Genomic DNA, 21765 nt, shown 5'->3' on the forward strand with positions numbered 1-21765 from the left:
TCGGGTCAGAGGAGATGCCGATTCTGCCAAAGCACCAGCGGCCCGGCTGGGAATGGGGAAAAAAAAAGGGCGGGCGCTTGCAACGAAAGTTAATGCAAGGCGAGCCAAGGCTGGGAGCTGCAGCCGCCTTCCCCCTCGCCTCGCCCGGCTGCTCTTCCAAGCGCTAGGCGGGGGCCGAAGAGGGAAGGAGGGAGGGCGGGCAGGCAGGCGAGGCGGGCCGCCCGCCCCGGTCTCCTCTCCGCCGCGCAATCGGGGACGGGGGGGGGGAGGCGGCCCCAGGCAGCCAGGCGGGGATAAGGCAGTTCCTGCAGCCCAAGCGCAACGGCGGCAGCAGCGGCGGCGGCGGCGGCCCCCGCCCGAGCCCCAGTGCAGCAAAGATGGCTGCGTTCGCCAGGCAACGCCGGAGCTGCTGACCCTCAGGCCCGGCCGGGAGGAGCGCCCACCGCCCGCCCAGAAAAAGAGAGAGAGGGAGGGAGAGAGAGAACGAGAGAGACGGAGGGATGCAGCTGGCCGCCTTCGGCCCACCGCGGAGCCCCGCCGGCCGTTGAAAGAAAAAAGAAAGAAAGAAAAAATAAAACCAACGGCGGCGGCGGCGGCAGCAGCTCCCGGGATAGCCGAAGGCTTCCCTCAGCGAAAGGGGGTCGGGGGCCTTCTCGGGAGGCGAATGGAAGCCCCCGCCGGGCTTCTCCCGCTGAGCCGCCCTGCGCGGCCCGGCAGCTAGGCGGCCCCGGGAGCAACAGTTGCCAAGCTCGCGGCGTAACTTTGTAGCGAGTCGGAGGAGGAAATCCGCCCTGAGGAGAAGGCATTGAAAGGAAGGAAGGAAGGAAGGAAGGAGGGAAGGAAGGCCGGCCCCTTGCCTTCCCCTCGCTGCCTTCCCTGCCTTGGCTCTGGCCGGGCGCGGGTGGGCGAGGGCCGCGTGGGAGCCCCGCGCGGCGCCCATTGTCTGAGGGGCGAAAAGTTGCGGAGCTCCCTGGGCGGGTAGGAGGGGCCTCCTCCTCCTTCTCCTCCCTCCATCGGAGGAAGGAAGGCAGGAAAGGAAAGAAGGAAGGAAGGAAAGAAAAAGAAAGAAAGAAAGGACAGAGGAAGGGAGGAAAGAAAGAAAGGAAAGGAAGACCAGAGATAGGGAGGGAAGGAGGAAGGAAAGAAAGGAGGGAGAAAAAAAGGGAAGGAGAGGAGGGAAAGAAAGAAAGGACAGAAGGAGGGAGGGAGGAAAAAAAGAAAAGCAAGGAGGGAAGAAGGAAGGAAAGAAGGAGGACAGAAGGAGGGAGGGAGGGAGGAAACAAGGAAAGAAAGAACGGAAGAAGGAAGGAAGGAAAAAAAGAAAGGACAAGGAGGGAGGGAGGAAGCAAAGTAGGAAGGAAAGAAAGTGAGAGAGGAAGGAAGGAAGGAAAGAAGGAAAAGAAAAGAAACGAAGCGGGGCCGCCGTTCGCCAGAACAGCAGCTGCAGCCGCCCTCCAGCATCTCCTCCTCCTCCTCCTCCTTGCCGCCGCCGCCGCCGCCGCCATCGCGGGCCGGGGAGTCGCGGAGCTTCGGGCCGGGGAGACTCACGCAGGGCCCCGGCGGTTGCGGCGGCGGCGGCTGCCATGGAGCCCAAGCACAAAGAGCTGCTGGCCCAGTGTCAGCAGAGCCTGGCGCAGGCCATGACCGAGGTGGAGCAGGTGATCGAGCTGCTGGAGGCGGCGGCCGTGCTCAGCCCCCGCGACTTGCACCAGCTGCGGGAGGCCGGCCTGAGGCCGGCCGCCGGGGGAGAAGGCGACGAAGGCGGCGGCGGTGGATCTAGCGAGCCGATCCCGGCCAGCGTGGGCAAGGCCGAGCTGCTCCTCCAGCTGCTGCTAGCCAAGGAGCGGGATCACTTCCAGGACTTGCGGGTGGCGCTGGAGAAGACCCAGCCTCACCTGCTCTCCATCCTCTACCTGAACACCCAGGAGGTGCAGCCGGGAGAGTCGGCAGGTGAGTCGGAGGTGACCCCCCTAACCAGGTGTAGGCTTACCTGTTGGGAAGAAGGGGGGGGTGGGGAGAGGGAGATCCGGGCAGCGTTTATTCAAGCAGGAACACTCCCATCCAGGTAGCCTTCAACTTACAACCCCAACATTGCTCTCTCCCAAGGAGACAGTTAAGTGAGTTTTGCCCCGTCTTAACGACCTTTGTTGTTAAGTGAATCGCGGCAGAGGGTTAAGTTAGTTGGCGAAGGGAATCCGGGCTTCCCACCTTGATTTGGCTCGCCGGAAGGTCGCAAAATGGGGATCGCGTGACCTCGGGATGCCGCCGTAAATGGGAGTCAGCGTCTGAATTTTGCTCCCGCGGCCCTGGGGACGCTGCAGCGGTCGTAAGCGTGAAACACAGTTGTAAGTCTGTGCGTTTGGGGATTGTTATGTGTGTTGGACCTGGTTTTTGGGTGTTAAGTGAATTTCATTCTATGGGTATACTGTGTATACACGTACATTGACAATAAAGTTATTATTATTATTAAGTCGACTTATTACAGCACCGTTGTAATTTTTGCAGTCAATACATGGACGGTTGTAAGTGTACCTGTCATCCGGATTGAACACCTTGCTGGGAAAAGTCCCATGCCTGGATGGAGACTGGTTTCCCCGCCCCCTTCCCCTCCCCCCAAAAAGGCCACTGCAGGTGTGCAAATGGCGAACCAATCCAGAAAGAGTCGGGGGGGGAAGCACACGGTACTTCCGTTCCAATGGTAGCGTCCACAAACTGAAGGGTTGGAGGCACCAGAGGTTGCAAGGTTGAGGTTCTTTTGGCAACACTAAATAGGGGTACCGTATGTATTTGTGGCATCTGGATTCGTGGCAGCTCTGGACGGGGAGAAATCCCTGCGGTTGTGGCTGGGTCAGGCTTTTTTTTTTTTTAATGCCTTTGGAGGCCACCAAGTTGCCTTGGTTGATGGTTGGACAGACGTGAAGGCTTCAGCTGGAAGGACTTTGTCTCTAAGTTTGGCAAAAGTGTTTTTTTAAAAAAAAAAAACAAAAAACAAGATGATGGTTGCACTTCCTAACACTTAGAAATTTGCTAACGGAGGAATTTTGGAGTTTGCAAATGGCTTCACCAAAAGTGAAGAGAGAAACTGCTCAAAAGGGGGTGATTCATCTCGGCTCACACCCCTGCCAAGACTGCCAGAAGCTCTCCTTCTGGCCTTAAGCCTTGCTTTCATTGTGACTTCCACCCCCCCACCCTCAAATTTTCAGAGCAGTAATAATACCAATGTGCAGGGCTTAAAAAAACATTTCGCTTCCATTATCTCAGTAACCGTTGCAAAAGTGCCTTGAGGTAGCTTGTATGAAGTCATAATCCTGACTTCCAAGGATCTGTCTCCTTGCCTAGGACCATCCAATGAATCAATGGGGGAAGTATGATTGGCTGTCTAGATTTATCAGTGAGACTCACTTCCCTGAGTAGGTTTTAGAAATACATTTTGCAAAGAAATACATTTTGGGTTAAGCAGAGAATTCCACTGGACGCTTCCTGAAACTGGATTGCTTAATGACCATTTGACGTTAACACAACACTGAAAAAAGTGACTTAAGGATGATTTTTCACATGGATGACAGTTATAGCATTTCCCTCAGTCACGTCATTTACATTTGGATGCTTGACAACCGATTCACATTTATGACGGTTGAAGTGTCACGTGATCCCCTTTTGAATCCTGACAAAGTTGATGATTCACTTAACCGTTTAACTAATTTAACAACTGCAGGGATTCGCTCCAAGAAAACGTGGCAAGAAAAGTTGTAAAACGGGGCAAAACTCACTTAGCAACATACATTTTTGGGTTCAATTGTAGTCGTTAAGTTGAGGGCTGCTTGTATTTGACACCAAGAGAGGCATCGGTTTTGCCTTTGCAGATGCCCTGAAGTCATATTTGCTAAATTTGTTAACTCCATGGATTTCTCATCTCTCCTAAATGTTGATTCATCCCTGGGCCCAAATTAAAAATGGTGTTATTGCCTTGAAAAATGGCACATGACCACATCTAAACACTCAGCTTGTATTGCCAATGGTGGAAGTTCATGTAATAAAGAAGGGTTGGTCACCGTCACTCTCTGCAGTATAGTTGGCTGAAAAAAAACCCTCAAGGCCATTTCAACTCAACCTAACTTTGTAGAGAGTGCAATTTTCGTGACAACAAGGTGGAAGTCTCCCAAGTTTAGTTTTGTTTGACTACCAAAATGTTTCTCAATCTTCCCACTTGAAGTTGTGTTAATGTCAACTCCCATGCTGTCTGGGACATTCTGGAAGTTGAAATCTGCACATCTTGAAGTGGCCAAGTCCAATAAACATTGGACTCTCCCGTCTAGTTCCTGGTAGTCGCTTATCTAAAGATTTAGAATACATAATAAAGAGAATTGGAAGGGAGCTTGGAAGTCTTCTAGTCCAACTCTCTACTCAAGCAGGAGACCGTATGCCATTCTGGACATGTCTGTCCAAATCTCTTCTTAAAAATTTCCAGTGATGGAGCACCCACAACTTCTGCAGGCAACTTCCACTGGTTAATTGTCCTCACTGTTGGGGCATTGTTCTTTCATTCTAGGTTAGATCTTTCTTTGATAGGTTTCCATCTGTTACTTATTGTCCTACCAACAGGTGCTTTGGAGAATAGGGTGACCTCCTCTTCTTTGTGGCAGCCCCTCAAATACTGGTCGTGTTAGCCTTAGTCCTTCTTTTCTCTAGACTGGCCATTCCCAATTCCTGAAACTGTTCTTCGTATGTTTTAACACATCATATGCTAAAAAAAATTGTTGTTCACTGTGTTTATTTGTTTGTTTATTAAATTTATATGCAGCCCCTCTCACTATCCTAAAGATACTTAAGTCATATTCTACCTAGCTTTTTAAGCTCATCCAGGATCCATTAAATACCATCCCTTTCTGAAAAGATGCTTGGAATATGCCTCTACCTGCTCTTGACATTCCTCTAAAAAGTGCTTGCAGGTTTTTGGTTCCTTATGTTTTGTCTGCAGTTTCATTTCTTTTCTTTTCTTTTTTTTCTAGAAGAGGAGTTGCTTTTATGTGATAATTACTTTTTTTGCCTAGTAACAGCAAGGAGGAGGTAATAATAAATCATAACTATGGAAGTTTCTTTTCCGGAGAGCAAAATGTGGAATAGAAAACGTTTCCATCAATAGCTACAGGTGTGTCTTTTTCAAGACAAGCATTGATGATGGATGGTTGGAAGATAGACATTTCCCTCCTCCGTTTTCTTTGTTCTTTGGGGTTTTCTAATGGGGTGGGGGAGATCGAGAAACATCGTATTAGGGAAAAGAAGGTATTATGTGCAAGGCATGTTGCCACTGCTGTAAGATGTAATGGTGATCATTGATTTTCAAAGTTGGCTTGTCCAATTTAAGGAGGATGTGTAGCTGGTTGTTACAGCTTGTAATCTGTCACTATGGGGATCCTAAACCTGGTGACATCCGTAGGAATCTCAATCTCAACCATATAGGTAGTCCTCGACTTAACAACGGTTCATGTAGTGACCGATCGGTACTGAAAAAAGTGGCTTATGACTATTTTTCCCGTGATCAAAATTCAGATGCTTGGCAACTGGCTCATACTTCTGACCGTTGCTGCATCCCAAGGTCACATTGCTGCAAGTTGCTGCATCCCTTTGGTGACTTTCTGACGAGCAAAGTCAGTGGGGAAGCCAGATTCACTTAACAACGGGATTACTAATTTATCAGCTGCAGAGATTCACTTAGCAACTGTGGCAAGAAAGGTTGTAAAGTGGGGCAAAACCCACTTAACAAATGCCTCACTTTACAACAGACGGTTTGGGCTCGATTGTGGTCTTAAGTCAAGGACTACCTGTAGTTGGATCTGTACTTCAGTGTTACAACCAGAAAGCCTTCTATGTAAGGCTTACATGGCAGTGTCAAACCTCGGGGTTTGCCTTACCGGGGGCGGGGAGATCCTGGTGGTGGTGGGAATGTCCGTGATGCCAGGGGCTGCAGCCATGCTCCGGAGAAGCCCCGTTGGAGCGCCAATCAGCTGTGTGCCTGGCAGCGGCCAGCGCAAAAGAACCGGGACACCCAATGCTCAGCTGTGCAACCAGGATGCCCGACAATCAGCTGTGCAGCCATGCGGAGCCGGGCAAGCAATTTCCGGGCATGGTCTATGCTGGCGGAGGGCGTGGCTTGTCTATATAACCATGCTGGGAGGCGGCTTCTCCTAGCACTGAGCTTAATTCCAGATTGCATCTGTTTCATGCTGTGCTTTCTGGAGTTCATTTGCGTGCCTGAATCCGGCTTAATAAACCCAGTTTATTCACTCGCCCACATGCCTGGGCGAGTTCACAACCAGCTCTTGAGAGACCAGATCATACAGTAGAAGCTGATTAGGTGCGCCAATGATTTCTGGCACCTCTTAGCTCAGTAATTTTCTCTCTCTTCTTTTACTCTCCCCATAAAGTTTCAAAAATCCTGCTCCTGGTACCCATCAGCAGGCATTCTGTAGAAAGCCCTCCACTTCGGCCCTCCACATGTCAATTAAGGTGTAACCGCTACTGAGAAAAACGTGCGAAATTGCCAAACTGATAATGCGTTATCATCCCGTCGCAGCTAATAAGCTTTAAAACGGAGCAGAGGAATGACTCCCTTGTGGCTGGGAAGCTTCCCCTTGTAGCAGCCTCTCAAGAGGGGTTCAGCACGGAAAAGCAATGAAGGAAGGGCCTCCGAAGATCTTTCCAGGGTACTGGCAGAGACCATGTGTGGAAAAAATGTTCTGTTTCAGAAGTACATTCTAAAAAATATAGTTCTGTTTCTGCTTCTGCAAAATATATTGGGGAGAGGGGTTGTTTCTTAATTATTATTTTATTTTGTATAGAATGAGTGGGTTTGTACGCTTGCGGTAGCTTGGGGTTAGACAGTGGGTTCTTGCAGCCAGAGAGTGAACTGCTTTTTTGTATTTCTTTGCATTTTGAAGTCTACAGCAGCGGCCCCCAATTTTTGGGGCACCAGGGACAGGTTCTGTGGAGAGAGGTTTTTCTTTTTCTTTTCTTTTCTTTTCTTTTCTTTTCTTTTCTTTTCTTTTCTTTTCTTTTCTTTTCTTTTCTTTTCTTTTCTTTTCTTTTCTTTTCTTTTCTTTTCTTTTCTTTCCTTTTCTTTCCTTTTCTTTTCTTTTCTTTTCTTTTCTTTTTGATTTATATGCCACTCTTCTCCGGAGACTCAGGGTGGCTTACAATACATTAAGCAATAGCCTTCATACTTTTGTATATTTTATACAAAGTCAGTTTATTGCCCCCACAATCTGGGTCCTTATTTTACCTACCTTAGAAAAGATGGAAGGCTGAGTCAACCTTGATCCTGGTGAGATTTGAACTTGCAGTAAATGCAGGCAGCTGGTGTTAATAACAGTGCTTTAGTCTGCTGCGCCACCAGGGCTCTTGGAGTAGGGGGCTGGTTTCATGTGCTACCTGCATCCCATGGATTGGGCTTCGCTTTCTTTGCACAGCCTGGTTGCTAGCATGTCGCGGCGTGGTGCCCAGGGGTGGGTTTCACTTACCTTTACCACCGGTTCGCCCCGCATGCGCTCGCTCGTTTCATGTGCATGCGCGTTGTCCATGCATTCGCCCGGCCTTCCACACATGTGCTTTGCTCACTCGTGTGCCTTCTGCACATGCACCCGGCCTTGAAAACGTGCCTAAATAGCACGACATGGAGCCGGGGTTGGGTGGCGGGCCCACCCACAATTGCCGCTACCAGTTCGCTTGAACCTGTGTGAACCACCTCTGCTGGTGCTGCTCCACAGACTGGGGCTTGGGGATCCCCAGTCTACAGAATTATAAATCAGTCGCCGATCAATTTCAGACTACCTTGTGAGAGATTACAGGATATAAACATAGTTACAGTCTGGAAGTGTGTTTGTTGGTGATGGTTTGTTTGCCGAGCTTACGGTTTAGCTTCCGAACGTTTCATCACCAGGCTAAGGTGACTTCCTCGGCGGGACTTCGGTTGAAGCGTCTTGTTTCAGTTCTTCACCACTTTCATGGATCTCATGGTGTCGGTGGATCATCTGACCGGCTGGTCATTATGTGTGAAGGTCACCAAGTGACAAGGGCGTTGGTGCCATTGTTGGTTGCTTGCTCGATTGATACGGCTCCTTATGGGTTCGTAGGTTGGCTCGAAATCGATATATTTGTTCATAAATCCATTGGTTGAGTACCAGGCTTCAATAAATTTGCATGTGGTGGCATGGCCAATGATTTTTGTTCTGTTCCAGTCAAACTGGCACTGTTCGGTATCAGTGTGAGTCAAGATTGGGTGTGGAAGTGTCCCTAAAATTAACTAGCGATAGTACTTACCTAAACTCCCTAGATCAGGGATGTCAAACTCATGTTGTCACGGTGGCATCATGTGACACCTCGTGACTTTTTTCCCCTTTGCTGAACTGGGCATGGGCATGGCCAGTGCATGACACATCCGGTCCATGGGCCACGAGTTTGACACCACTGCCTTAGACTTATATACTGCTTAATAGTGCTTCACAGCTCTCGCTAAGCGGTTTACAGAGTTAGCCTATTGCCCCACCCCCAACAATCTGGGTCCTCATTTTACTGACCTCGGAAGGATGGAAGGCTGACTCAATAGCAATAGCACTTAGACTTATATACCACTTCACAGTGCTTTACAGCCCTCTCTAAGCGGTTTTACAGAGACAGCATCTTACCCCCAACAATCTGGGTCCTCATTTTACTGATCTCGGAAGGATGGAAGGCTGACTCAATAGCAATAGTGCTTAGACTTATATACTGCTTTACAGTGCTTTACAGCCCTTGCTAAGCGGTTTATAGAGTTAGCCTATTGCCCACCGCAACAATCTGGGTCCTCATTTTACTGACCTCAGAAGGATGAGTCAACCTTGAGCCAATCAGAATCAAACTCCTGGCAGTGGGCAGAGTCAGCCTGCAATTCTGCCTTCTAACCACTGCGCCTCCGAATCAGTGGTAGATTCCCTAAGAGTAGGCAGATTCCTTTTTATCAACGGTGGTTGCAGTAGTGGGTTTCAATTTAGTTTGCTACTGGTTCGCTTGTGCGCACGCGCACAACGCTTCTGCGCATGCGCATAAGCGGGTGGCCGGAGCCTCCTGCCACTGCCGCTACCAGTTCATCTGAACCTGGGCGAACCAGTAGCAACCCACCACTGGGTGGTTGAATGGTTCAAACCCCAAGCAAGAACAAATGTTATGCCTGTGAACGGTCTTTCCTTCTCTAGCAGAGCATCTGTTTTCTGAGTATCTTCAAATGCTAAACAGTTGTTGCATATGCATTGCATTTCTAGACGAAGAGACCGGTGTCAACTCCAGGTTCATCCCCACCTCCTTCCCCGAGAATAGCATCTAAATACGGGCAACCAGATGCCTCTCTTGCAGTTGTTAAGTCTTCTGTGCGAAGTGCTGTTGCGACGCATTAGGTTAAGCAGTTCAAAAACCTCGGGGCGGAATTGTGCAGCTGAAGTTGCTTCTGTTCCAGAGTTGAACTGAGCCGGAATGGCCTGATGGAATATGACAGTTTATTCTGACAGCTGGTCTTTGAGGTGATAAATTTGATCCTGAGAGATTATTCTGTGCAAGCCAGCCTTTCTCTATGCTGCAGATGTTCCTTCTTGAGACAGGAGAGTGATTAAGGGTTACCTTGGATCCAGTTGACGGCGTGTTTAGTATGATGAGACGATGGATGAGCGCACATTGATTAGGTTTCCGCTGTGAAAATAATAACTGGAGAAGACCTTTGTCAAAATGCCTCCTATTCATCTTAGAAAGTCATTGGGTTTTTTTTCAGTCCACTTCTATAGAACGTAGATTCATAGGGCTGGAGGGGGCCTCGGAGATCTTCTATCTAGTCGAACCCAGCGGTGAAATGCACATACCTTCACTAGCGGTTCGGGAGTGTGAGCACAGAGGGTCAAAAACAGGACATAATGATGTCCCGGCAGGTGGAGAGAGCCTCCCACTGCCGCCGCTACCAGTTCGCGCAAGCCGGATAGATCCGGCGAGATTTCATCGCTGGTCCAACCCTCTGCTCAGAGCAGGAGACCTTATACCATGCTTTTCAAAGGTTGACTCTTCTTGAAAACCTCCAGTGATGCAGCACCCACAATCCAGAAGATCCCATTGATTAATTGTCCTATCCAGGATGGATAAAAATCAATGATTTTTTTTTTAATATTACAAAAAAATCAGATTTTTAAAATTTAAATCAGATTTTTTAAAATTTTTATTAAATTTATTTTAATAAAATACTTTTGGAGAAAAAAATCTATAGTTTTCTATTTAAGATACATTCATAATTTAGTTTATTCGGCATGAAATGGAGCTTAGTTATGTAGCATGAGGTTGCATAGTCTGCAATATTGGGACTGTCGGTGAATCAACAGTGGGTCAGAGGAGGAGCCGCTGCAGGACAGAGATGTCAGTTGCTCTTTAAAAATTGTGATTTAAATCAAGTTCATTTAAATCAAGCCTTTTTACTAGTGATTTAAATCAGGATTTAAATCAAATCCACCCTGTTTCATTTAAATCAAATGCATCCTGGCAGCACCCACAATCCAGAAGATCCCATTGATTAATTGTTCTATCAGAAAATTTCTCCTTAGTTCCAGGTTGGATGTCTCTTTAATATTCTTCCACCCATTCCTTCTTGTCTTGCCCTCTGGTGCTTTGGAGAATAAGTCAATACCCTCTTCTCTTCTCTTCTCTTCTCTTCTCTTCTCTTCTCTTCTCTTCTCTTCTCTTCTCTTCTCTTCTCTTCTCTCCTCTCCTCCCCTCCCCTCCCCTCCCCTCCCCTCCCCTCCCCTCCCCTCCCCTCTCCTCTCTACTTCTCAAGTACGGGAAAACAGCTATCATGTCTTCCCAAATCCTTCTCTTCAATCTAGGGTAGATATACCTAGCTCCCTCAACCCTCAACAATTCTGGAAGGTTGGTCCAGTGTTGTATCTGAACATCTTCTCCCTTTCCTTTCTGGAGCTAAGAACGTATTTTTTTTTTAAATTTGATTTATATGCTGCCCTTCTCCGGAGACTCAGGGCGGCTTACAATGCGTTAAGCAATAGCCTTCATACTTTTGTATATTTTATACAAAGTCAGCTTATTGCCCCCACAAACTGGGTCCTCATTTCACCTACCTTAGAAAGGATGGAAGGCTGAGTCAACCTTGAGCCTTGGATAGATTCGAACCAGCAGTAAATTGCAGGCAGCTGTGTTAATAACAGGGTGCGTAGACCACTGTACTATCAAGGCTCTATTTGTTTCTTTAATTATATTTATATGCTGCCCATCTGACCAGTTAAGGTGGCTCTTGGGCAGCTTACAACATCATTCAATACTCCACTTTGGCAAGAAGGTTTCTAGTTTTGGTTGCACACTCTTTTAAGGGTTAAATTGGTACCAACCACGAGAGCTGCGTGAAGCTTTGAAAAAAGGCTGAAGCCAAACATCACTTCGGTGTAGTTGTTCAAACCCACCCAACCCTTTTGTCTGTGAGGGGAAAAAGAAATGACCATGTTAATTCCCTTTGGTCTGTTTCATATCTCGCATATTCCTGCCCAGAAGCCCCTTTTAGCTTTTCCAAATGACAGGCAAACAGGAAGATGAGGTATTCCATTGTGGCAATACAATTTTGCCTCGCTGGCTGGACCAAAAATATTGTATCACCCGCTGAGCCACGAAGCTCACAGCTAATATGTCTGTCCAGATGAAGGCACTGCAAAACACGATGGATTTTATTTTAAGAATTCCTCTGGGAAGGGTAGCTGCTCCTAATGGAAATCTTTATAACCAAGGTTATGTTGGATTGTCCTTTTAGTAAATGAAAGTGCCTAAGTACTGTATTTTTCAGACTATAAAGCGCTCCGGATTATAAAACACACCTAGCTTTTGGGGAGGAAAACAAGAAAAAAAAATCTGCCTCTGCCTCCCAGCATCCATCCGGTATTCATCTGGCCCGTTTGCCGTGGCCCGTTTGCCATGGCCCGTTTGCCGTGGCCCGTTTGCTGCTGCTGCACATTTGCCACCGCCTGTTTGCCACTGCCACCCATTCAGCACCGCCCGTTTGCCACCGCCACGGCCCGTTTGCCGCTGCCACCATGGCCCATTCTAGAACAGCTGGTTGGCGCCGCCCCCTCCCCCCCTCTGCAATATTCGCTGTATAAGATGCACAGATATTTTCACCCACTTTTTTGGAAGGGAAAGTGTCTTATACTCCAAAAAATACGGTACTTTTTTTCAAAAGGATAGTCTCATTTTTCGCTCCCAACTTTATAAATAAATTATTTTGATTTTTTGTTTTTTTTAAAAAATGCTTTTCACTTTAGAAACAAGGTCATTTTATACTTCTCAAATCATTAGACTGTAAACTAACCTCATTTTTTTAATCGCTGACATTTGGGTGAGTCTTTCCTCCTCCTAGAAAACCAGAATTTCATCACAACTAAATATTTTTTTTAATTATGCTTAGGAATTTTTTTAAAAAAATCCTGGTTTCTTTTCCCTTCAACAAAGAAGTGAAAAATAATTCAACTGTTGTTATCTGTATTCCTGAATTCAATCAATCTGTCCATTGCTTTATGTCAGGTCATTGACCCAACTTGCGTGTCAGCGCAACCAAATTAAAATTAAATTAATTAAAATGTTTGAATTTGGAATTGGACTTTTAAACAGCATTTGGGTGGGGGGGGGGTTAAAAAAAATCTCCTTAGTTTCACATTATCTATTCTAGTTGTATTGTGGTCATAAGAAAGGACTACCTATATTCTATAGTCATTATTATCCACTATATTGGTCAGAAGTTGCTTCTCTTTCTTATGGTGAGGATTCGAGGTCTTCCATACCCTCTACTCAAGATTTTTACTCAGCTCACCATAGGAAGATTTTGCCTGACTAAATCCCATTGCACAGAGTTAGATTGGTATGATGGTTAAGGCACCTGGTTAGAATTTGATGAGCTGTGAGTTCTACTCCTGCTTTTGGCACAGAGACAGTTGGGTGAATTTGGGCCAGGCTCTCTCTCTCAGCCCTTGGAAGCAGGCAATGACAAACTACTTCCAAAAAACTTCATCCAAAAAAACCTGCCAGGACTCTTCCAGACGGACTCAAAACTCCTGATATTGTGATGTATTTATTTTATTCCAGGTGGATTTGATTTAAGTCGATTTAAATCACGATTTAAATCACGATTTAAATCGTGATTTAAATCACGATTTTAAATCACAATTTAAATCACTAGTAAAAAGGCTTGATTTAGATCAACTCAATTTAAATCATAATTTTTAAAGAGCAGCTGTCATCTCTGTCCTGCAGCGGCTCCTCCTCTGACCCGCTGTTGAATCACCGACAGTCCCAATATTGCAGAATATACAGCCTCGTGCTAAGCTCCATTCAATGCTGAATAAACTGAATTATGAATGTATCTTAAATAGAAAACTAGATAATTTTTTATTCCAAAAGCATTTTATTAATAAATTTGATAAAAATAAAAAATCCAATTTAAATTAAAAAATGATTTTTTTAAAAAAAATCATTGATTTTTATCCACCCTGTTTGATTCTTGTATTTCCTTCTTGCTTTTCCTCTTAAGAGCTCGAGATGATATATTTTATCCCAGCAAGAATCCAGCAAAATAAGGTTTTTCTCCTTTTAGGATTTCCTGTTCCTCCTCTTTGACTTGCCTCTCAAAGTCTTTATTTAGGTGCTCTGAAATTGATTATAATATAATAAGTCTTTCTCCCATTCCTACCTTACAGTATGAATGGTATATCTTCATGGCAGACAGGGAGTGGTGGTGGTGGGGAGAATTCAGTGCTCTCTTTAGAGCTTGGTGGTTTTCTTGGAGACGTTTCACGACCCATCTGGGTAACATCATCAGTGCTAGGTAGCTAATGCAATGGGTCAAGAAAAACGCCGAGCTCAGGGAAGCAGCAAGGACCCCACAGTTCAACCCTCAGCTACAGATCGTCTCTTCTAGTGAGAAATGTAGTGGCCAACTCTTCTTTGGGGTTGAAGGTGCAACGCCTTCCCTGCAAACTATGCTAATGTGGAATTCAGACAGAGATGGAAGCCAATCTTGCGTTCACAAAAGGGATGCCAGATTGAGTCACTCATGTTGTACATGTGGCTGCACGTACAGCCATCGAGAACATTCCAGCATTGGAACAGATCAACAGGCCGCAAAAGATCTCAACGGGTGTAGTCCTCGACTTACGACTGCGATGGACCCCCAGATTTCAGTTGCATCAGTTGCAATTCAGATTTCTTCAGTCCCATTTTCCGACCTTTCTTGCCACAGTTGTTTAAGTGCATCACTGTTAAGGTAGAGACACGGTGGTGGTGAAGTCAACCTTGGCTTCCCTGTTGACTTTGTATGTCAGAAGGTCGTAAAAGGGGAACCCTTGACCCTGGGATACTGCAACTGTCATAAATACAAGTCAGTTGCCAAGCATCTGAATATTGACCGCACAACCGAGAGGATGCGACAATGGCCTTAAGTGTGGAAAATGGTCATAGGTCACTTTCCTCAGTGTCGTAACTTTGACTGGTCACTAAGTGAGCTGTTGTAAATTGAGGATTACCTGTATATCCAACACACCTTTTGGCCCTTATTTTTTCCCCCAACTACAGACCTGTGAGGTGGGTTGAGCTGAGGGAGACTATCCCAAGATTTTCTTGGCTATGCTCGTTTTCTGGCCTGATGCTTTAACCACTAGGTATCTTCTTACCAAGGGATGCGGTGGCTCAGTGGCTAAGACGCTGAGCTTGTCGATCGAAAGTTCGGCAGTTCAGAGGTTCGAATCCCTAGTGCCGCGTAATGGGGTGAGCTCCCGTTACTTATCCCAGCTTCTGCCAACCTAGCAGTTCAAAAGCACATAAAAAATGCAAGTAGAAAAATAGGGACCACCTTTGGTGGAAAGGTAACAGTGTTCTGTGCACCTTTGGCATTCAGTCATGCCTGCCACATGACCACGGAGATGTCTTCAGACAGCGCTGGCTCTTTGAAACGGAGATGAGTACTGCCCCCTAGAGTCAGGAATGACTATCACATATGTGCAAGGGGAATCTTTACCTTTATCTTCTTACCGGCAGAAAGCAGGTTAACCAGCCATCCAAAGCTGTTTTGTGAACTTACATTAATTGTATCAGCCAAATAAAAACTGAATCACTGCTTTCCTGCAGATAGTCCTTGAGCTACGACCACAATTGAGTCCAAAATTTACGTTGCTAAGCGAGACAGTTGTTAGGTGTCCCTTTATTCCATTTTTAAGTGAATCGCTGAAGCGGTTGAAGTTAGTAACCCGGTTGCTAAGTGAATCTGGTTTCTGACTTTGCTCGTCAGGAGGTCTCAAAAGGGGATCACATGACCCTGGGACTTTGCAACCGTCATAAATATGAGTCAGCTGCCCAGTGCCTGAAGGTTGATCACGTGACTATCGGGATGCTGCAAAGGTCGTCATTGTGAAAAACGGTCTCAAGTCACTTATTTCCATGCCGTTATAACTTCCAGTGGTCATTAAACAAAACTATTGTAAGTTGAGCACTGTTGTGGTCCGTCAGCAACCTGCAGACCTGGCAGTGGAGTCGGACAGTGATGAGGCTGAGGAAGAACATGGGCCAGTCCTGGAGGCTGGGGTAGGCCCAGATGAGGGCTCTGCGTCGGAGGCAGAGATGGGGCCAGGGCCATCTGGGAGTGACGTGCTGACTCCGGAGCCTCCAGAGGCTGACAGCAGAGAGGCAGAGAAACAGGAGGAGCCTGTTCCTCGTGCACGCATGAGAAGAGCTGCCAGAAGGCAAGAGCAGCTAAAGCAGAGAGGACGACTTGGGAGTAAGGCCAAGAGATGATTGGCCCCTCCCATAAGGCTTAAAAGACCCGCAACGGCTCTTGGGCTCTTTGTCGGAAAACAACGTTGTTAGATTTGTTTTTTGTCTTGCTGCATTTATTTCTTGTTGGCGTCTTCTGCTTCTGAACTTTTGCCAAGAAAAGCCTTTGGCAGGTTGCCTAATTAGACCAAGGTTGGTGATAAGGCTGAAGAACTGTGTTATGAAGAATTTGTTTTGAATTAGTTTGGACTACGCTGAGAACGAGTTAATTCTCAGCTGTTCTAATAAAGTCTATTTGTTTCGAACTGATTGCGTCTGATAATACCTACTTGGGCCTGGGTCACAGCAAGCACTACCTCCATGAAAAACTTCATCCACATAAGAGATCTAGGATCCGAAATAAGCTGTTTCGGTCCAGATTTCCAGCAGAAGATGCACGACGCTTGGGAGAGATGCAGGAAAGATTTCATCACCAGAATGTTCCAGCTTAGAAACGGCTATTGGGAATTCTCAGCAGAAACAAAAGAGATAAATCGCAATAGCAACTTAGACTTACATGCTGCTCCACAGTGCTTTACAGCCCTCTCTAAGCGGTTTACAGAGTTGACCTACTGCCCCCAACCATTTGGGTCCTCATTTTACTGATCTCAGAAGGATGGAAGGCTGAGTTGATAGCAATAGCACTTAAGACTTACATTGTCAGGGTTCCAAGTAACACCCCCAACAAAAGAAAACTCCGAGGCTTGTGTTTCCTCAAAGTTCCATTTTATTAGAGGTGTCATATCGGCACATCTGGGAAAACCCGAATCTGAAAGCTTCCAGATTTTCCCCACCCAAAGGAAAGTCCAAGTCCCTGCCCAACATCCTCATGTCCATCACATGGTCCAATCCAGGCACCGTCCCAACTGGAGATGCCTCCCAGTTCCAGCCATCCAGGTGCAGGGCAAGATGTCCTTGACTCTCTGAGAAAGGAATGTTATTATGACTATATATCACCCCATACAATCCCCCCCCCCAATTTCCCACAGTAGTAAATGTGGCAGGCCTGAAGATCCAATGAAAAAGATGGCTTGCAGGCCTGACATATATATCGCTTCATAGTGCTTTACAGCCCTCTCTTAAGTGGTTTACAGAATCAGCCTGTTGCCCCCCAACAATCTGGGTCCTCGTTTTACCAATCTCGGAAGAATGGAAGGTTGAGTCAACCTTGAGCCGGTGGGAATCGAACTGCTGACAGTGCGCAGAGTTAGCCTGCAATACTGCCTTCTAACCACTGTGCCACCAGGGCTTCGAGAATCTTCGTTTTCTTCTGAACGAAGGGGGAAAAAACCTTGCTTCTTTGACTTTTGTTGAATACTCCAAACACGGTTATAAAACGGATGCTTTGTAGTTTGAAATCAAGTTGCTTTTACTGGTAGCCCTCGACTTTCGGCCACAACGGAGCCCCAAATTTCCGTCACTAAGCAAGACATGTGTTACGTATCCATTTACCCCATATTTACGACCTTTCTCGCCAGCGTGGTTAAACGAATCCCTGCAGCCGGTAAGTTAGAAACCCGGCTGTGAAGTGAATCCGGCTTCCCTATGTTGACTTTGTTCGTCGGTCGTTTGCAAATGGGGATCGTGTGACCCCGTCGTAAATATGAACCAGTTGCCAAGGGCCTGAATTTTTGATCACGTGACCCAGGGGATGCGGCAATGAACTGTTGTAACTTGAGGATTACCTGTATTCCTGCAGGTTTTTTTTTTTCTCCAGCCTATCCAGTACAGACTTGCTGTGCCCTCAGTGGTATTGGTTGAAAGGGGTTGGGGTGATGTAGGAGTGAACGTCGAGATGAAATAAGCATTTAAACACATGGCCAGACAGAGGACGGCTGTTTGCAATTGAACAGCCTGTCAGACTGTCTAGCCAGTTACTGGTGTTTGCTTTCCTCTTTTATTTAAAAAAAATAAATAAATAAAAATAAAAATCTTTCCTATTGAGAAAGGAGAGTGGATCTTGAATCCAACGTGCTATTTGTGGTGCTTGGTTTTGCAGCCTGGCCAACGGAAAGCCGTGCTCGTGTCTGCGTTGCTGAACTTTGCACATGGATGGCTGACCTGAGGATATTGTGTGCATGAAAAGGTTACTAAAATAGCAATGTGTTTTGGCTAGGTGAAGCATCGGTGTGCAGACGCATTGTGTCTATGTTTGTTTCCTCTTGAGTTTGATTTTCGGAGTGCAAACATTTTACTTTGGTACATGTCAGGCGGCTCTGTGTATGCGCTGGTGTATTTTTTGCTGCAGGAACATAAATGCTGTTTATGCAACTAACTCACCACCTGCAGCTTTCCACCCATCCTTACCTGCAAACAACAACAATATCAGCGGAGAACAGAGCGGTTGTTTTGGTTAGGCTTCCAGGTTACAAGCAAGGTAAAGGGAAAACAAACAAACAAACAGATCTGTTATTTCGTGACTGATCAGTGCCTACCGAAAAATTGCACCAGAAGATCGTTGCTAAAAAAAAGAAACAAACGCATGAAAACATTAAGAAAACTCCATGGAAGTGACGTGTTAATTGAACAAATCTTTTTTTGGTTAAACACAATCAACTGTTCTTTGTCCTAAAGCTGGCTGACTGAGAAACCCAGAAAAAAGTTTATTTAATGCAACTAAAAATATATCTACCTCCTGGGGCAAGAGGAGTAGGAGAGACAATCTTGTTGATAGGAGCTTTTAATCTAAATTCCTTTTTTTCCTCACCAATGGCAAAAATAGGACCGTGTTCCCTGTTCTATAGGGATCTATTTAAATGTACAGATAGCCCTCGACATACAACCACAATTGAGCCCCAAATTTCTGTTGCTAAACGAGACAGTTGCTAAGTGAGTTCCACCCCATTTCACGACCTTTCTTGCCAGATTTTGTTAAGTGAATCACTGCAGTGGTTAAGTCAGTAACACGGTTGCTAAGTGAATGTGGCTTTTTCAATTGGCTTGGCTTGCAAGAAGGTCACAGAAAGGGATCACATGATCCCAGGATACTGCAACCATCATAAATAAATGCCAAGCACTCACATTTTGATCATGTGACCACGAGGATGCTGCAATGGCCGTAAGAGTGAAAACGGTCGCAAGTCACATTTTTCAGTGCCGCTGTAACTTCGAGCGGTCACTAAATGAATGATTGTAAGTCAAGGACTAGCTGCAACGAGCCAAAACTCCTAACTTCAAACATAAGCTGGTAGGATACCACCTAGTAATGGAATCGTATCGGGGAGATAGGCAAACAGTGTAATAAATGAATAAAAAGTATATTCCCAAACAACCCTGCAGCTATAAATTTTCTATAAGTTGAGTAGAAAGTAGCTCTCGGCATAGTGTTGGTGAACCTTTTTGGCACCGAGTGCCGAAATGCGAGCGCACGGGGGAGTGCCAGAAACTGGAAGAGCAGATCCCAGTGTGTGAGGCAGTGCTGGAAACAGGAAGAACAGTTCCCCGGCACGCACACGGGAATGCCAGAACGAGCGACAGCTGGCATGCCCAGAGAGATGGCTCCGTGTGCCACTTCCGGCACGCATGCCATAGGTTCGCCATCATGGGCATAGATTGCTACCCTACCTGGGGTGAAAATGCAGAATGATTGATGTTTCCAAAATGTCCAAAACTACTTCCTTCAGTTATAATTCTAAAACATTCCATCTTTTTGCTTTGTAAAGGTAAAGGTAAAGGTTCCCCTCGCACATATGTACTAGTCGTTCCCGACCCTAGGGGGCGGTGCTCATCTCCGTTTCAAAGCCGAAGAGCCAGCGCTGTCCAAAGACGTCTCCGTAGTCATGTGGCCGGCATGACTAAATGCCAAAGGCGCACAGAACACTGTTACCTTCCCACCAAAGGTGGTCCCTGTTTTTCTACTTGCATTTTTTACCTGCTTTCGAACTGCTAGGTTGGCAGAAGCTGGGACAAGTAACGGGAGCTCACCCCGTTACGCAGCACTAGGGATTTGAACCGCTGAACTGCTGACCTTTCGATCGACAAGCTCAGTGTCTTAGCCACTGAGCCACTGCTTTTTAGTGATATACAAAACACTCAAAATAGTTCACATTTATTTCTCCGAAGGCGGCTTCGTTCCATGTTCTGTTATCCCCTCCGTTTCCTGCCCCACCGCCTTTGTCAGTTTGCGGTTTATAGGAATGAGCAAAACGGCTTTTTAATTTTCTTTTCTTTTTTTTAAAGGAGCTCCGTACCATAAAAATATAACAACCTATCAGGCCCACGAAGGCCAGTTTGATGTATTTGGACCGACGTGGCTGTGCCTCTGGGTGGGATTATTATGCTGTCTGGAATGACGGTTCGCTTCGTTTGCGTTCTGAGATGAAAACTGGAGTAAATTGAAGGCCACTACTCTCATCGTGTCTTTTAAGTGGGTTTAACTGATATGGCTTTTTTTTTTTTTTTTGTCTAGGAGTTGTAGTTAGATTACGGTAGTGTGAGGGCTGCGTAGGCGGGAGGCCCCTTAGGGTTTCCTGGCAATAAAACCATATTTAAGATTTGAGTTTAGGCCTGTCTGAACCTTGTACTTCATGGGCAACTTAATTTTCCCTGGATGGCTCCGTCTGTGCTCTTTCACTGCAATTCCTGAACGTGCCTTTTTTAGTGCTAAGCACTTCTCTTAAAGGAAATAAATACTTGTACATGTATTCAGCCCATCCCACATTTGGCTTTCTTAGAGCTGGGGTTTTTTTTTTTTTCCCTCTCTGTTTCCCCAGCCGGCTCTGCCTTACTTAGAATATAATTAATGAAGGAATTTAGGGCAAACACAATTAAATTACAGGCTTGTTCGGCGACAGCCAATGATCGGTTTGAATAGGCTAGCTAGCTGGAGTTTCACATGATAAAACAGTTTGCTATGCCTTGAAGATGTCAGCTAGAACTAAAACGGTAAGGTTTTTGGATCTGTTTTATGATCAAAACGGTAGGAAGAAAGTTAGAGGGCTTGGTTGGTTGGTTGTCGGATTGATTAACTTGGCGAAAGGTGAATCAGGAATGATTTAACTTATAAACTGACTTCCAAACGCAATGTGACCTACTCATAAAGATTTTTCTTGTAGACTTTAAGAAACGAGGACCAATTCAGGAAGTTCCTCCTTTCAAACTCATCTTTTGGTTCAAAAAGGGCTTGGTTCCAGCATGTACATGCTACCTTGTGTGTTGTTGTTGTTGTTGTTTTTGGCAAACCAAGAAGCTCATAAGAATGGCAACTGGTTTGCGTTGTTGTGGCTGTATTGCTCATTGCAACCGAGCACCTTCTATTCTTGCTAAAAAGTTGGCAACGGAAAAAGAATATATAAATATATAACTATACAAATATAAATATATAACTAGCAATCAGCATCTCCCATTGCAAATTAGGACTGCAAGTAGTGTTCCACTTAACAACCGTTCATTTAGTGAACGTTTGATGTTACGACGGCCCTGGGAAAAAGTGACTTACGATCGTTTTTCATCCTTACGACCATGGGAATCTCCGTGGTCACATGATCAAAATTCAGACCCTTGGCAACTTGTTCATATTTATGACAGTTGCGGTGTTCTGGGGTTTCTTGCCCCCCCCCCACTTTCCTCTCCTCTCCCCCCCCCATTACTAAGTTTAAGATACTGGGTGTGACAGACTGAGAAACGATTGGCAATAGGCGGAAGGCCAGGCTGTTTACATAGAACGGAAAAAGCAAGTTTTAAAAAATGGTTCAGAAGATCATTAAGCTTAGCTGTTTGTTTTCCTGAGTCATCGCGTCTGCGGTACTTTGGGTCTACAGCATTATCAAATTACAATTCTCCGTGCGGAGCGAAACCCCCAAGTCAGTATTTTGGAATTTCGACACACTATCCACAAACGATACAAATTTAGCAATGCTAATTTAGAAGAACCACGAGCCCAAGCCCGCCTGAGCATCCCAAAGAGTT

At 46.0% G+C, this 21765-nt stretch overlaps 1 protein-coding gene across 4 annotated transcripts in view; it reads left to right on the forward strand.

Annotated features, from left to right (window-relative positions):
- Window positions 1–347: 347 nt before the first annotated feature.
- Window positions 348–21765, forward strand: part of DLG5 (discs large MAGUK scaffold protein 5) — a 153011-nt gene continuing 131593 nt past the window's right edge. For all 4 annotated transcript variants that reach the window (XM_060694127.2, XM_034424002.3, XM_034424001.3 and 1 more), the window contains exon 1: window positions 348–1950. In XM_060694127.2, coding sequence (XP_060550110.2) covers window positions 1584–1950 — 367 coding nt within the window. In that variant the 5' untranslated portion in view covers window positions 348–1583. The remainder of the gene's footprint in view (window positions 1951–21765) is intronic.

Source organism: Pantherophis guttatus, chromosome 6, assembly GCF_059756535.1.
Source record: "Pantherophis guttatus breed Tessera chromosome 6, ASM5975653v1, whole genome shotgun sequence".
In the NCBI taxonomy this organism is placed as follows: Eukaryota; Metazoa; Chordata; class Lepidosauria; order Squamata; family Colubridae; genus Pantherophis; species Pantherophis guttatus.